The sequence below is a fragment of the Pipistrellus hanaki genome (genome assembly GCF_964339955.1).
Source record: "Pipistrellus hanaki genome assembly, chromosome: 4".
NCBI lineage: Eukaryota > Metazoa > Chordata > Mammalia > Chiroptera > Vespertilionidae > Pipistrellus > Pipistrellus hanaki.
In genome coordinates, this window is record NC_140506.1 from 69447597 (window position 1) to 69461811 (window position 14215).

At 38.6% G+C, this 14215-nt stretch overlaps 1 protein-coding gene across 1 annotated transcript in view; it reads right to left on the reverse strand.

Moving 5' to 3' along the window:
- The window catches only part of FBN2 (fibrillin 2), a 241195-nt gene that overhangs the window by 157989 nt on the left and 68991 nt on the right, over positions 1 to 14215 (reverse strand). The window contains exon 6 of the mRNA XM_084880950.1: positions 8659 to 8856. Within this exon, the coding sequence (XP_084737076.1) occupies positions 8659 to 8856 (198 nt within the window). The remainder of the gene's footprint in view (positions 1 to 8658; positions 8857 to 14215) is intronic.

Sequence of the window (14215 nt, forward strand, 5' to 3'; positions counted from 1 at the left end):
AAGACTCATCTTCACCAATAAAAGAAAAACATGCAAATTAACTATCACTCTGCCACACCCACAAGCCATGCCCACCAGCCAATCAGAAGCGAGTATGCAAATTAACCCAACAAAGATGGAGGCCTGCCACGGAGCAAGCAGGAGGCTTGGGTTACCTGGTGATAGAAGAAGCCAAGTTTTTTGCCTGCTCTGGCTGGCCCTGGCCTTCACTCAAGGCTACAAAGTTTCAATTATAGAAGATAAATAAATCCCAAGAATGGCAGCAGCCACAAAGCTGGAGAGGGCAGGAGGCTTGAGTTGCCCCCGGCAATGGAGGAAGCCAAGTTTCTGCAGCCCTGGCCTGCCTTTAAGACTTTAAAGTTTCAAAAGATAAAGAAATCCCAACTGTGGCCACAGAGCAAGCAGGAGGCTTGGGTTTCCCCAGCAATGAAGGAAGGCAAACTTCCTGGCCTGCCCTGGCCTCCACTCAAGGCTATAAAGTTTCAATTATAGAAGATAAATAAATCCCAGATACCAGGGCCTCCGCTTGGGTTGCCGGGGAATGTGGCCAGCCTGAAAACCACCACAGGCCCCTCTCCCAGGCCACCTGATGCCTCAAGGGAACCCCCATCCTGATCCAGGGCAAACCAGCTGGCTGCCACCCATGCATCAGGCCTCTATGCTATCTAATAAAGAATAATATCCAAATTGACTTCACTCCAACACACAATATGGCTGGTCAAAGATGGCCGCCACAAAATGGACAGCAGGGGAAGGCAGTTGGGAGGGACCAGGCCTGTAAGGGAGGACTGTTGGGGGTGATCAAAACTGCAGGGGAGAGCAGTTAGGGGTGACCAGGCCAGCAGAGGAGGGAAGCTGGGGGTGACTGGGTCTGCAGGGAAGGGCAGTTAGGGGCAATCAGGCTGGCAGGGGAGCAGTTAGGTATCAATCAGGCTGGCAGAAAAGTGGTTAGGGTGTGATCAGTCTGACAGGCAGAAGTGATGAGGGGCAATCAGGAAGGCAGGCAGGGGAGCAGTTGGGAGCCAGCAGTCCAGGATTGTGAGAGGGATGTCCGACTGCCCGTTTAAGGCCCGATCCTGTGTGGCCACAGCAGGAGAGGCCGGTGGGCGTGCAGAGAATGGGCTGAGACCAGCCAGTGCCCACTGTACCCTCATGGCCCACAGTTCCTTTCAAGGTGCATGAATTTGTTCACTGGACCCTAGTCTGTCAATAAAACTGATTACAACAGCCCAAAAGATTTTTATAATAAAATTACAGTAGATGTCTTTTTAAATTTTTTACTAAATTTATTGGAGTGAGCCCTGGCTGGTTTTCCTCAGTGGTTAGAGCGATGGCCTGCAGACTGAAGGGTCACGGGTTTGATTCCAGTCAAGAGCATGTACCTTGGTTGCAGGCTCCATCCCCAGTCCTGGAGGCAACCAATGTATGTGTCTCTCTCACATTGATGTTTCTCTCTCTCTGTCTCTTTCCATCCCTTCCGTTCTCTCTAAAAAAAATCAACAGAAAAAAATATCCTCAGGTGAGGATTAAAAAAAAGAAAAAGAAAAATTTTTTATTGGGGTAACATCAATTAATAAAATTATATAGGGTTCATGTGTACAATTCTATAATATATCATCTGTATATTGTATTGTGTGTCCACCTCCCAAGACAAGTCTTCTTCCATCACCATTTATCCCCCCATACCCTCCACCAGGCTAACTCTGAGTAGGTGAAAACCTAAGCAGTTAGAGTTGAACTCTTACTAGTACTCATGTGCCTTTTCTTGCTTAGTACTACCTGCTCAGAGCAAATGCCTCCCAATACATCAGCCAGAAAGAGGGCTCTTTTCATCCATTTTCCTAATAATGTTGACTGAAGACAATTACTTTGATATACTACTATCCTACCATGGAAAATGGTAGGATAGTAGTCTTAACTGAAAACCTTATTAAAAGGGCCTAAAAAATGACAAAACTTAGTACAGATCTAAAATCCTAACCACAATCTAATCTTGGCACCTTTACATAGTTATTTTTATTTTATGTGATCTCTCAGTCCACAGAAATAGTCTTATTAAAGGATATCTGACTCAAACAAAAAGCAGCTAAAGTGAAATATATGATAAGAAGTTTATATACCAAACAGTTTAATTCAGAACATTCAAACCACATTATTTTTTAAATGTACTACATTTCCACTCTCATTACCATGTGGTGTAAAACATCCCTAGAAACCTCTTTTCCTGGCAGATAAATCAGAGAAAGAATATCATGGCATAAGCTGGAAAACAAGGCCAAACCTATAAATCCCTTAATACTATTCATAAAATCTTTTGACTACACAGTTAGTAGATTCAGTAATTTTTCAAAGGGAAAAGCAAACTGCCTAAATAGTATTTTCCTATAAGGAAAAATAAAACCTTTATTTTCCTAAGTATCCTAGACTACATATCTATATAGAATTAATTTCTTTTAGGTAGATCAAGTTAATCATAAAAAAGTAAATATTAAAGAAATCTAACAGAAATAATCAACTTGAACTTAGAGGCATACACAAATGCTCTCTATAAAATTAAAAAAACGGCAAGACTCAGACCTTCAAACTATGTAAGAGTTTCTACATCTTCAAAATACTAACATAAGCAACTACTAATGTCTGATTAGTTTTCCACTGCCCAGATTACTATACAGATGTGTTTCCATTTAGCCGTTCAATTCAGGCACAATGTTATTATTTCTTTACATGTTGAATTACTTCAAATCACATGTAAGAATTTTATGGAACAAAATTAAGTCTTTTGAAATCTAAACCTTATATAATCATTTCAGTCTATTCTATAAGGTTATAAATAATGTAACAAAGCAATAGTAATTCTAGTTCATGAACTCATTTACTCTCCAACTTCTCTAAATAAACTTGCAGTAGAGGATCAAACTGATTTTATTAAATTAGTATTAGATGGCATAAAATTCTTTTAGTTCACATTAAAATATGAAGATTTGTGCAGTGGTGCAGACATATAAAAATTGTTTATTTGCCCTAACCGGATTGGCTCAGTGGATAGAGTGTTAGCCTGCGGATCGAAGGTTCCCAGATTCGATTCCAGCCAAGGACACATGCGTGGGTTGTGCGCTGTGTCCTTGGCTGGATGTGCAGGAGGCAGCCGATCAATGATTCTCTCTCATAATTGATATTTCTACCTCTCTCTTCCTCTTCCTTCCTCTCTGAAATCAATGAAGAAATATGTTTTTTAAATTGTTTACTTAATTTATATCTGTGAGAACCAAGGACCAATTCTGATTACTATATTTAATAGTGAAAGTTTCTGAACTTTGCTTCTCCCCAAATTAGATCCACTTTTAAAATATAAGTTCTTACACTATTTACATTTCATAGGTAGTAATATTATACATAGTACTTGTCCTATATAATAAAAGCCTAGTATGCTAAGTGTCCAGTAGACTGGTTGGTAATTCAACCAATCAAAGCATAATATGCTAATGATATGATAAGGCTGCTCAACTGCTTGCTACAACAGGCACTGACCTCTAGGAGCAAACAGTTGGCCAGTTGACCTGTCACTATGATGTGCATTGACCACCAGGGGGCAGATGCTCTGACTGTTAGGTTAACTTGCTGCTGGGGTCCAGGTGATTGGGACTGAGCTCAACGGGCCAGACACACCCTAGAGCTCTCCTGCGGCCTCTCTCTGGGGCTGGCCCACCTCCCACATCTCTCCCCATCCCCAATCATGCACCGGTGGGATCCTTTGGCCTGGCCTCCACTCTCTCGCAATCTGGGACCCCTTAGTGAATGTCAGAGAGCCAGTTTTGGCCAGATCCTGCAGGCCAGGCTGAGGGACTCCACTGGTGCATGAATTCATGCACCAGGCCTCTAATATTCCCATAAAAATGAATGTTAGCCATATTGGTTCAATTTATAAAATGTAAATTCTTATTTCTTGTCTCAGTGATGTTCTGCATGGTACTTGTTTTTCTATAAAAAGGAATGTCAGTCTTTAAGTACAACAATGGAAGACTAGGTCTCTCTCATTCTGAAATCTGAGCAAAACAGGTTATCTTTGCAACCATTCAATATGATTTGATTCAGCCATAATTCATGTTCATGTACTCATGTAATTCAAATGAATCATCTCATCAAGCAAATATTGGTAACTTATCACTTGTAGGACTCTGCACTAGTAATAAAAAGACCAGAGCATGGTTCCCTCTCATTGTTCCTTATCTCAACAAAGGTCATCATCATTTATTCATTGTCAAAGTCAGGATGCTGATACTCATAGAAGATTCTCCTTGTCCCAGTGACTTCCAACAACTGCATGTGTTCCTCACTTGTTTTAACTGGGGGTTGTTGAACTTTATTTTACCATGCTTTATTTTCTATTATTCATTTTCTTGTCAGAAGAAGGGGAATATTCTGCTATTTTAAGTAAGAGTTTCTATAATCAAGTACTATATTTTAAGTAAAATTTTTGAATTGTATTGGAATGGTTTTTTATATTCACACAATATGAATTAAAATTGAACTTTGTAATGATCTGGTTAACTTAGTCAATGTAGACAGCCAAGATAAATTTGTCTGTAATAGTTTATGCTAATCAAATGAACCAAACCTGCAGGCCTCGTCCCTCCCAACTGCCCTCCCCTGCTGGCCCGATTGTTTAGTGCTATATAGAAGGCCTAGAAATAACTTTCTACTTTGTGCTATATACAAGGCCTAGAAATAACTTTTTACTTTGGACATCTTCCTCCCAGTGTACAATGAAGAAACTAGCCATGTTTACCTGATTTCAGCTGAGATCAAACCTCTACAGTATTCATGTGCAGTCCAACTAAAGGAATTAAATATTTCTGTACAATACACCATTGGAAAAGAGGTCACGCCAGCATTTGTTTTGCAGGGGGTAATTTAGGGTTTGTACTGCTTATATCCTCTTACCGAGTCGTAATTTTTAACCATATTCTTTTCTGACTCAGTTTTTCCTTTTTGTTCTTGAATTCCACTCTATCTGCTATGGATTATTGCTATTTCTGCTCATTTTATTTATATTTTTCCTGCCACTTCCTTGTCCTATTTTCACTCTTTTTTTGTTATCATTGTAAATCCTCTCTCAAGTATATTTTTTCCACTGATTTTTAGAGATTGGAAGAAAGGGAGGGGAAGAGGGGGAGAAAACAACATATGTACATTGCAGTTTAAAATTTGTAAATATTCTTGAAAAGGGGCCTAACACCAATTTTTAAAACTTTAAGTTTGCCGAAACCGGTTTGGCTCAGTGGATAGAGTATCGGTCTGCGGACTGAAAGGTCCCAGGTTCGATTCCAGTCAAGAGCATGTACATTAGTTGCGGGCACATCCCTGGTAGGAGGTGTGCAGGAGACAGCTGGTCGATGTTTCCCTCTCATTTATGTTTCTAGCTTTCTATCCCTCTCCCTTCCTCTCTGTAAAAAAAAAAAAAAAAAATCAATAAAATATATTTTAAAAAAACAACTTTAAGTTTCTCATTTTATGATAGCTTAAATACTAAGATCTATGTTAATTAATGTTGGTCCTTTTACTGTATAATAAAATAGAAGAAAATTCAAAATTACATGTGGGTGAGCCATAGGCACAGGGGTTTGAACTGAAATGGTTCTCAATAGGGAAGGAGTCAGGACTCGCCAATGCCCACCTTTCCAACACTGTTTATTTAAGGCCAGAAAGTCAATATGGCAACAGTTATATTAACTGCTTTCCTGATAGCTTAATTTTTATTTTTATTATTAGATATTTAATTTTCTGTTGGCCCTGATTTTTCAGTTACTCTGGTTATCACATGATCATGTTTCAGTCCCTCTTAGGCCATTGACAGGGTGATTTTCTAATTGCGTCACCTATGGGATAACATTATGTTCAGAACTTCAGAATGCCCTCCTTTCATTAATATAAACCATGTTTTAGAACCAATATTAAGCTATTTACAGTTATCATCTACACAGCTGAAATTTATCAACTCTATAAAAACATTTAATTATCCCATTAAAAGATGACTATTATAAAGAAAAGCATGACATGTACATATCATGTTTTATTATGTTATTTTTTTCATGCCCTATATCTTCCAAGTTAATTTGGCACCAGTATTGGGAAACAGTCTAGGAATTTAAAGGGAAAAATAAAATCACAGTAAGATGTGGTCTTAAAATAGCCTGAACTGAGGATTACTATTTAATTGAGAACTTTCTGACTATGCCATGATTTTGAAAGAAAGCAGAACTTTTTAAACTTGCTTTTCCAGACATTTTAACCATGTGGCAAATTTCATTTTGCTCCTGTGGCTCTATTAATCTATTCTATTTTTTTAGGGAAATGGAGCCCAAAACTTATCTTTGCTACATAAATATAATCAAATAAATAAGACTTCAGACATTACCGAATCCTGAAGGACATTCAGAAAGTTTGAGATCAGGTCATACATTTTTGGTAACTGTGCTCAGAAAACTGGAGCTCTCTGACAAAATAGCAGGCTAGAAAAGCGTAGTGCAAATACAGAAGATGAGGAGAGTCAATAACTTGGGATTTGCTGGTTGAAGTTAAAGGCTTTTCTCAACCTGGGCTATTTCTATGAAAAGAGGTTTGGAGAAGTATTTTAATTGTATCATATTTATTAATTCAAAGGATATTTACTAAGCATTAATTCCATGTTAGACACTAGAATTAATGAACAGAACAGAGACATTAATGAATAAAACATATTTCTGCCCTAATAAAGCTTACATTCTAGCTGGAGGAGAATAAAGACAATAAATAAGCAAGTATATTAGAATAAACAAAAAGTGTTACTCTAACAAGTCTAGTCAGTATTAATCTACTAAATCTATATAGTTCTTCATCTTTAATAGCAATCTATATAAGTTATATGGTAATGTATATACTGATCTGAGAAATCTATGTAGTATAGTGAACACTAGATAATCCATAGTATAACTTATCTTCTATTTAAAAAACTCTTGCTTTATCAGGAACTATAATATATGTACTCACACTGGTAGTTGTATCAAATTGAGGCTATGTACAAGCTCTGCAATCTACAATTCTCATTTGAGTTTTAGGACACTGGACTGGCTTCCTATAATATGCCATTTACATGGGCTGAGTAGATGACATCTCTGCCTCTGCCATGGGTCATTAACATCAATTTGAAAAACATCAGATATAACTTTGTATATGATTTGATTATAACAAATAAACCTAACTCCCATGTCTAAAATATGAGTAGTACCATTTCTTTGAATAATATAAGAGTACTTTTCCATTTTTCTGTGATCCTACTACCTTTGGAGAGTTGATTACAGAGGTCTGTTTCTAAACTTCAAAAATGGGTTTAGTACACATGACATCAGAGAAGTAGCCCCAAAAATGATAAGAATCATGGTGGCTTGAAATTAAGGCAATTATCCAGTGAATGTGTAACCATTTTTGGCTACTTGGCTTGGAGTTTACTGTTGCAGTATCCTCAGAGACCTAATCTAGCCATGATATATAAAATATGTATCAGAATGAATTTGGAAAAATTGCCTGCATACAAGACTGCAAACAAACAACCAGGTTATAAACTCTGAAATAACTGTAATCCTGGAAGTTCACACTTCATCTTTGAAGACACTATCCAATCTAATAAAGAGGGAATATGCTAATTGACCCTCATGTCGTTGCAAAGATGTAGTGCCCACGGCCAATAAGGAGGGAATATGCTAATTGACTGCCATGCCCCCAAAGAGGGCAGCACCCACAGCCACAAGATGGTGGCACCCAGTCCCCTCAGCCCTGCTGGGGCAGCAGGCACACATAAGGCTGGGGGCCTGCCCCACGCACCTGCCTCCAGAGTCCCCCAGTCCCCTCAGTCTCCCAGCAGCCCAGGGCTGGCCCAAGGTACAGGCAAGCCTTGGATGGCAGCTGCTCATCCACCTAGGGCCAGCCTGAGGTGCAGGCAAGCCTCGAATGGTGGCTGCTCAGCCAACCAGGGCCGCCCAAGGCCCATTTAACCAGGGCTGGTTGAGGCTTGTGCTGCCAGCAGTGGTAGCAGCAGAGGTGTGATGGGGCATTGCCTTGGCCTGATCGCCAGGTCGCCTCCTGCCCCTGAGGGCTCCCAGACTGTGAGAGGAGGCAGGCCGGGCTGAGGGAACCTCCTCCAGTGCATGGATTTTCATGCACTGGGCCTCTACTCGTTAATAAATTTGGGTAGCTTTCTTCTTCCTGTTGCCTAAGATTGGGTTCTCATATCTTATATGAGAATAGGAAAAAGGAATAAAATGTTTTTCCTGTGTATTTACATGAATATAGTTTGAGGACTGTGGGAGAGAGCATAGAGTGCCAAGTGGATGAAGACATGGAGTGGTTTGTCTTCTGACTCTATTAAATATCTTAAAACTGTATTTTAAAATTTTCTCCAATTTTTCATATTACCTCTCGCTTCTCTGTTTACGTCAAGAGTTGAAAAATAATTAGTTACTAGGTGCCCAAAAGATAAGCCATCCCTGATCATGCTTGCTAATGAAGCTGCTCTCAGAAATGGTACCGGGTTAAAGGTCACCCTCCATAGTGGCAGGCCCTCCACGTGCAGTGAAAGAAGACCTGACATGCGGGTGACTGTACACAGGCAGACGGCTGACTCACCTTGGCAAGCTCCTGTGCGGATGTTGGGGATAAAGCCCCGCCGACAGGGCTGAGGCTGGGCCGGACACATCTCACAGGGGTGGCCCCAGGCCCGGCCAATGGTGGCACAGCACAGGGTCTTGGTGCAGACAATGCCGGTCAGCTGCCCTTGGCACATCTGGTTGTTGACCTGAGTGAAACATGGGCCAGTCCTGTAATCTGGAATGTGAAAGAAGAAAAGACAGGTTTACTGATCACACCCCAATCTTACTCCAGTACCTCCAAATACATAAAGCAGAGTCTATTTCTTCTGACTGAAGTGTCTAAAGATAAAAAGGTCAGAAAGTTTCATTTTGAAAATTCATTTTTCAAAACATGAGATTTCGGTGTAGTCTACAACATTAGACATTGTAAGTGGGTGGCTCAGGGGCTGTGTCTGGGACACAGATGTGTTTTCTTGGCCCACATAATGTTTTAAAAGAATTTTAAATTTAGTAGCCAATGTTTTTTAATTGGAAACTTTCACATGAAAATTTTATTTCTGGCTTTTCTTGAAAAGTCGAAGCTCTAGCCATGGTAGCCTAGCATGCTTCATGGCAGCGATGGAGCCATGTGCACGCTCTCTGTGACACCACTCCCCAGCCACTCCCAGCGCTCTTTACTCATTCACATGCCCTGCCTGTACCCTGGCGCCTGCTTTAGTAACTTCTCTTACTTAGCAAAGATTGCCTTTCCTTACTAGGTAGATAACAGTTCACAAAATCAAAACAGAACTGACAAAAGATATATCCTTCCATATCACAAATATATTTGGCCAGTCTAATCATTTATGAACACTTAGTTCTAACAATTTGATTTTTGTTTCTGTGTCAGCCTGTTTAGCTGTATGTCCTTTAGCTAGCTAGGAGGACAGTACTAAGGAGGCTCATAGTCATGGATTCTTTCTAAGTAAGTTAATATTATATGAACTCCATCCTCTAGAAGGTGACTGTACCACTGCTCAACTTCTGTTGGGATGGCAATAAAAACGTTTGTAAATGCAGGTCACCCATGATCTGTAGGCAGACTTTTCTATGAATATTAAGCACAGTCTGTTTAGAGCCCTGCATCTCAAACTGTGGTCCATGGACTAGCAACATAGCGCCCCACTCGGGAGCTGGTGAGAAACACCAACTCGGGTCCCACTCCAGAATCACTGAACTAGAATCCGCGTTTTAACAAGATATTCAGGAGACCCATGTGCACTTTAAGGTTTAAGATGGACTGATCTAGACTATGGGCAACTTGAAAGCTAGGCGTTCCTACTCTTTCCCTCTTCCTGCTATAATTTACTTCACTGAACCTTTTAGATGATGAGTATATATTCTTTTAAGCAGAACTGGAACATAAAATAATTTTTAATTTGAATGTTGTTGTTGCTGCTGTTTTAAGAACATGGAACATAAAGGTCAGTTTCCTGAAGACTGACCAATTAAATGATTAATATTTGTTAAAAATTACAGCAGAAATATGTGGGGGGAAATTTCCCTTTCACAGAGATTGTACGCACGCAGTTTATTAACTCTTGGGAATGTAACATAATAGTCAGGATTTCCTAATAAGCCCAAATGCAAGTGACATAATTCCATTTGAAGAGGAAAGCCAGAACAAGTTTATTTGAGATTTTTTGAAAGGAAAACATCGACTGATTGCCTCCTACACAAACCCCAACCTGGGATTGAACCCAAAACCTAGGTATGTGCCCTGACCAGAAATGGAATCTACAACCTTTTGGTATATGGGTTAATGCACCAACCAACTGACCACTCAGCCAGGGCTGTTGATAAGGTTTTTATGAAAAATTGTTACTGAACAATATCAAACTTGTATATAATTTAACATTCAAAATGCTAAGCCAGACAGACTTAGATATCATCTAAATGCTATAAAATGACAAAAATACAACTTAAAACCACATAAAACTTATATTTTTTAATGAAGAATGAGGTTTTCTCACATAGAGAACACTTTATAAGTTCATTATAAAGAAACAAAATTTGAAATAGGGAACACCTTTTTAGCAAGCTGCTTTAACATTCTGTTACTCTGCAGCTGAAGTTCAACCAAAATAGTTCACTGTAATCCCTTACATAAGAACAACAGATGTGCTGGCTACAAATCACGTTTCTGAAAAAGACCATCTTTGTAGTATACACGTAGATATGTCAACCTTGTAAATAAGCATGCTTCCCACACCACAAATTGCCATGTTATAATTTTTTTAAACCTACTCTACTGTCCTCCAGACAACACGTTATTTTGCCATTTTAAATGAATATTAGACTCACAACAAAGTAAACCAAGTTCTGAAGAAGTTGAGGAAAAGTTTTCACAAAAAATATAAAACGCTTTTTTTTATAGATTCATGCATATATATATATATATTGTATATGCCTATGTTGACATTCTGTACACATTTAGGATTATCAGAGAGAAGCTTGCATAGTCTCTCTCATAATCCCATTCTTAAATAAACCAACTTGTCAGGAAATTCATTCCTTCTCATTGCAGCACCTCCTTAGAATTTTGTCCTTTCAGTCTGTCTCTTTAGAGAAGAGGTGTATCTGGAAAATGATAGATGTGTGTGCTTTCATGTTGAAGGTTCTAATACAGCTGGCCTCAGACTCCCCTTCTTAGGAACAGAGTTTATGCCATCCCTTATTTCTTATATGATTGTGTTTTACTTTCTGGTTGGCAAATGATTACTTTGACATTTAAACTTAAAATGTCACCTCATTATCCAAGAATTACTAACATGTATGTGAGCAAATATTAGAGATTGGAAAGGGATTTAATTTTCTTAGATCAAAACATTCTATTCCAAACTTTACAGTATTTAAATTATGGCCAAAGAGTTCTAAAAGATCTTAATTAAATGTTATTGGCTATGGATTCTCTTCCCCAAGATTTCATCATAGGTCAGATATTGTATGCCATCCTAGCCATGCCTAGTCAACAAAGGACACACCTGCGGTGTGTTAACAAATTATAAAAGGAGAGAACTCCTGATCACTGGTTGGTAGCTGGAACCAGTGGGTTGAAAAGAGGTATTTCCCTCATTATTATACAAGCAAGAAAATGTTGTTTAAAATTAGCTTGTGAAACACAAATATTGCTATTTTGATATTATAATATCTAAGAGCAGTATGTCATATTAACTTGTTTTATATAATTTCACTTTCATGCACATTAAGCAAATGGTGCAGTTAACAAATTAATCAAATGATTTGGTGCTTGCTGCTTCTTTCTGTTTCTCATGACTTCATTAAAGTACAACTTATATATCATACATTTACCTGTCTTAAATGTACAATCCAATAATTTTTAGTGATTGCACAACCTTTAGCACATTCCAAATTTTGTTTTTGTTTTTATTTTGGCTTCTCAGCAGGTATTTTAAAAAAATTATAATTGACATACAGTATCATGTTAGTTTCCGGTGTGCAACATGGTGCCTAAACATTTATATACCTTACAAAGTGTTCACCAAGATAAGTCTAGTAGTCATCTGTCCCATACGTAATTATTATAATATCATTGAGTACATTCCCTATGCTGTACATTATAACTCTTTGAATTAATTTATAACTACAAGTGTGTACTTCTGCCCTAGCTGGTTTGGCTCAGTGGCTAGAGCATCCGCCTGCAGACTGAAGGGTCCTGGGTTCGATTCCAATCAAGGGCACATGCCTTTGTTGTGGGCTCGATCCCCAGCGGGGACGTGCAGGAGGCAGCCAATCAATGATTCTCTCTCATCATTAATGTTTCTCTCGCTCTCGCTCTCGCTCTCGCTCTCCCTCTCTCCCTTCCTCTCTGCAATCAATAAAAATAAAATAAAAAAGTGTGGTGTGTACTTCTTATCCCTTACCACAATCCAATTTTGGAACATTTGCATCATCCCAAAAAGATTCCTCGTGCCAGCCAATTTCCAGCCCCAGTAATCCACGAATCTACTTTCTGTCACTATAGAATTGCATTTTCTGGAAAGTTTTATGAGTGGAATCATATAATATGTTGTCGTTTTTGGCTGGCTTCTTTAGCTTCGCAAAATGGATCATTCATGCCATGGTATGAGTCAATACTTGACTCCTTTTTCCTGCTGAATAGTATTCTATTGTATGACTATACCACATCTGCTAATCAGTAGCCATTTGCTGGATTGTATGGCAAATGTATGTTTAACTTTTTAAGAAACTGCCAAACTGTTTTCCAATATAGTTTTGCCATTTTATATTCTTACCAACAATGAATGTGAGCTCCAATTTTCCACATCCCTCTAATATCTTCTATTTATTATCTTTTAAATTATACCCTATGTTACCATTTTACTTTAAATAAATACAACTGAATATATTTGGAAATTTTGCTATCTATATATATAAAAGACTAAGCGGCTGAACGTCCATCAACTAACCAACTAGCCAGTACAAATGATGCACTGGCAATTTAAAAATAAACGTTGACTTGCACATGTGAGAAACATATAAAGCTCTCACTGGCACCACTTCTATTATAAAGGGTGAAGAGTGATAGTAAATATTTTGTATTTTAATTTTATAATATTATATTATATATACTATTTTGACACATAATTTTTTTGCAGTACCGTAATTACTGCACGAATCTTTCTTCTAATTAGTTTCCTTTCAGTGTGCATGAATCCACACACCAGGCCACTAATAATTTCATAAGTCCACTTAATATAACTAGAGATGCTAAACAGTGCTGGATAACCAAAATTGAGTATTACTTTTGTGCAGACAACCAGCAACCTTTGGAAGGTAAAGACAGAAATAGGTCTGGTGGGGGATTTGGGAATTAGGAAAAAGAGATTTTGTTGATGTTTATTTTTTGCTTATTTTTTTAATGTTATAGTTTTCTTCTGTTTTGTGGAAAAGATGAGCATTTCTAAAAGCCAATGGAAATGAGATGTAGCTAAAGAGGAGGGGTTATAATTATTAAAGGTATAATAATTTTTAGCACAAGACCCCTATGGAGTCAGAGTGAGTGAAACCAGAATTTGTGTGGAGCAGTTACCTTAGATAGAAGAAAAGCACTTTTCTGGTAGCCTGAGAGATGAAGGGCAGGAGGCACAGAGATACAGGCATATTTATATCGCAGAGGGCAATGATCAATGTCCTCTCCCACCAATGCCTACTTCCTGAAGCAGGAGATGGGGTGATAGGTCTTTGGTGGGGGGTGGCTGGAAGTCTGATCTCTGAGGCTGAGATGGTACTGCAGATACGGTGCGTCAGAGCTGACCTGAGAACTCATCAGATTCCCAGGGGATATCCAGGGCCTCTTTACGTAGATGAACAAGATAAACTTAAAGTGGCAACAATAAGGCTATTTTCCAATGACTCTAGGCAGCTGACTGGCTCACTCAGAGATGAGGGTTCATCCATGGTTAGGGTTTTGTCTAATAGATGTGAAAAAGAAATTCAGATGGCAAGGGAGTTTAAGAGTATGGTTAATACATATTTTTAAATGATGGACCATAGAATCTATGGTGGATTAAATGGAAAGTGAGAAAAAGAAA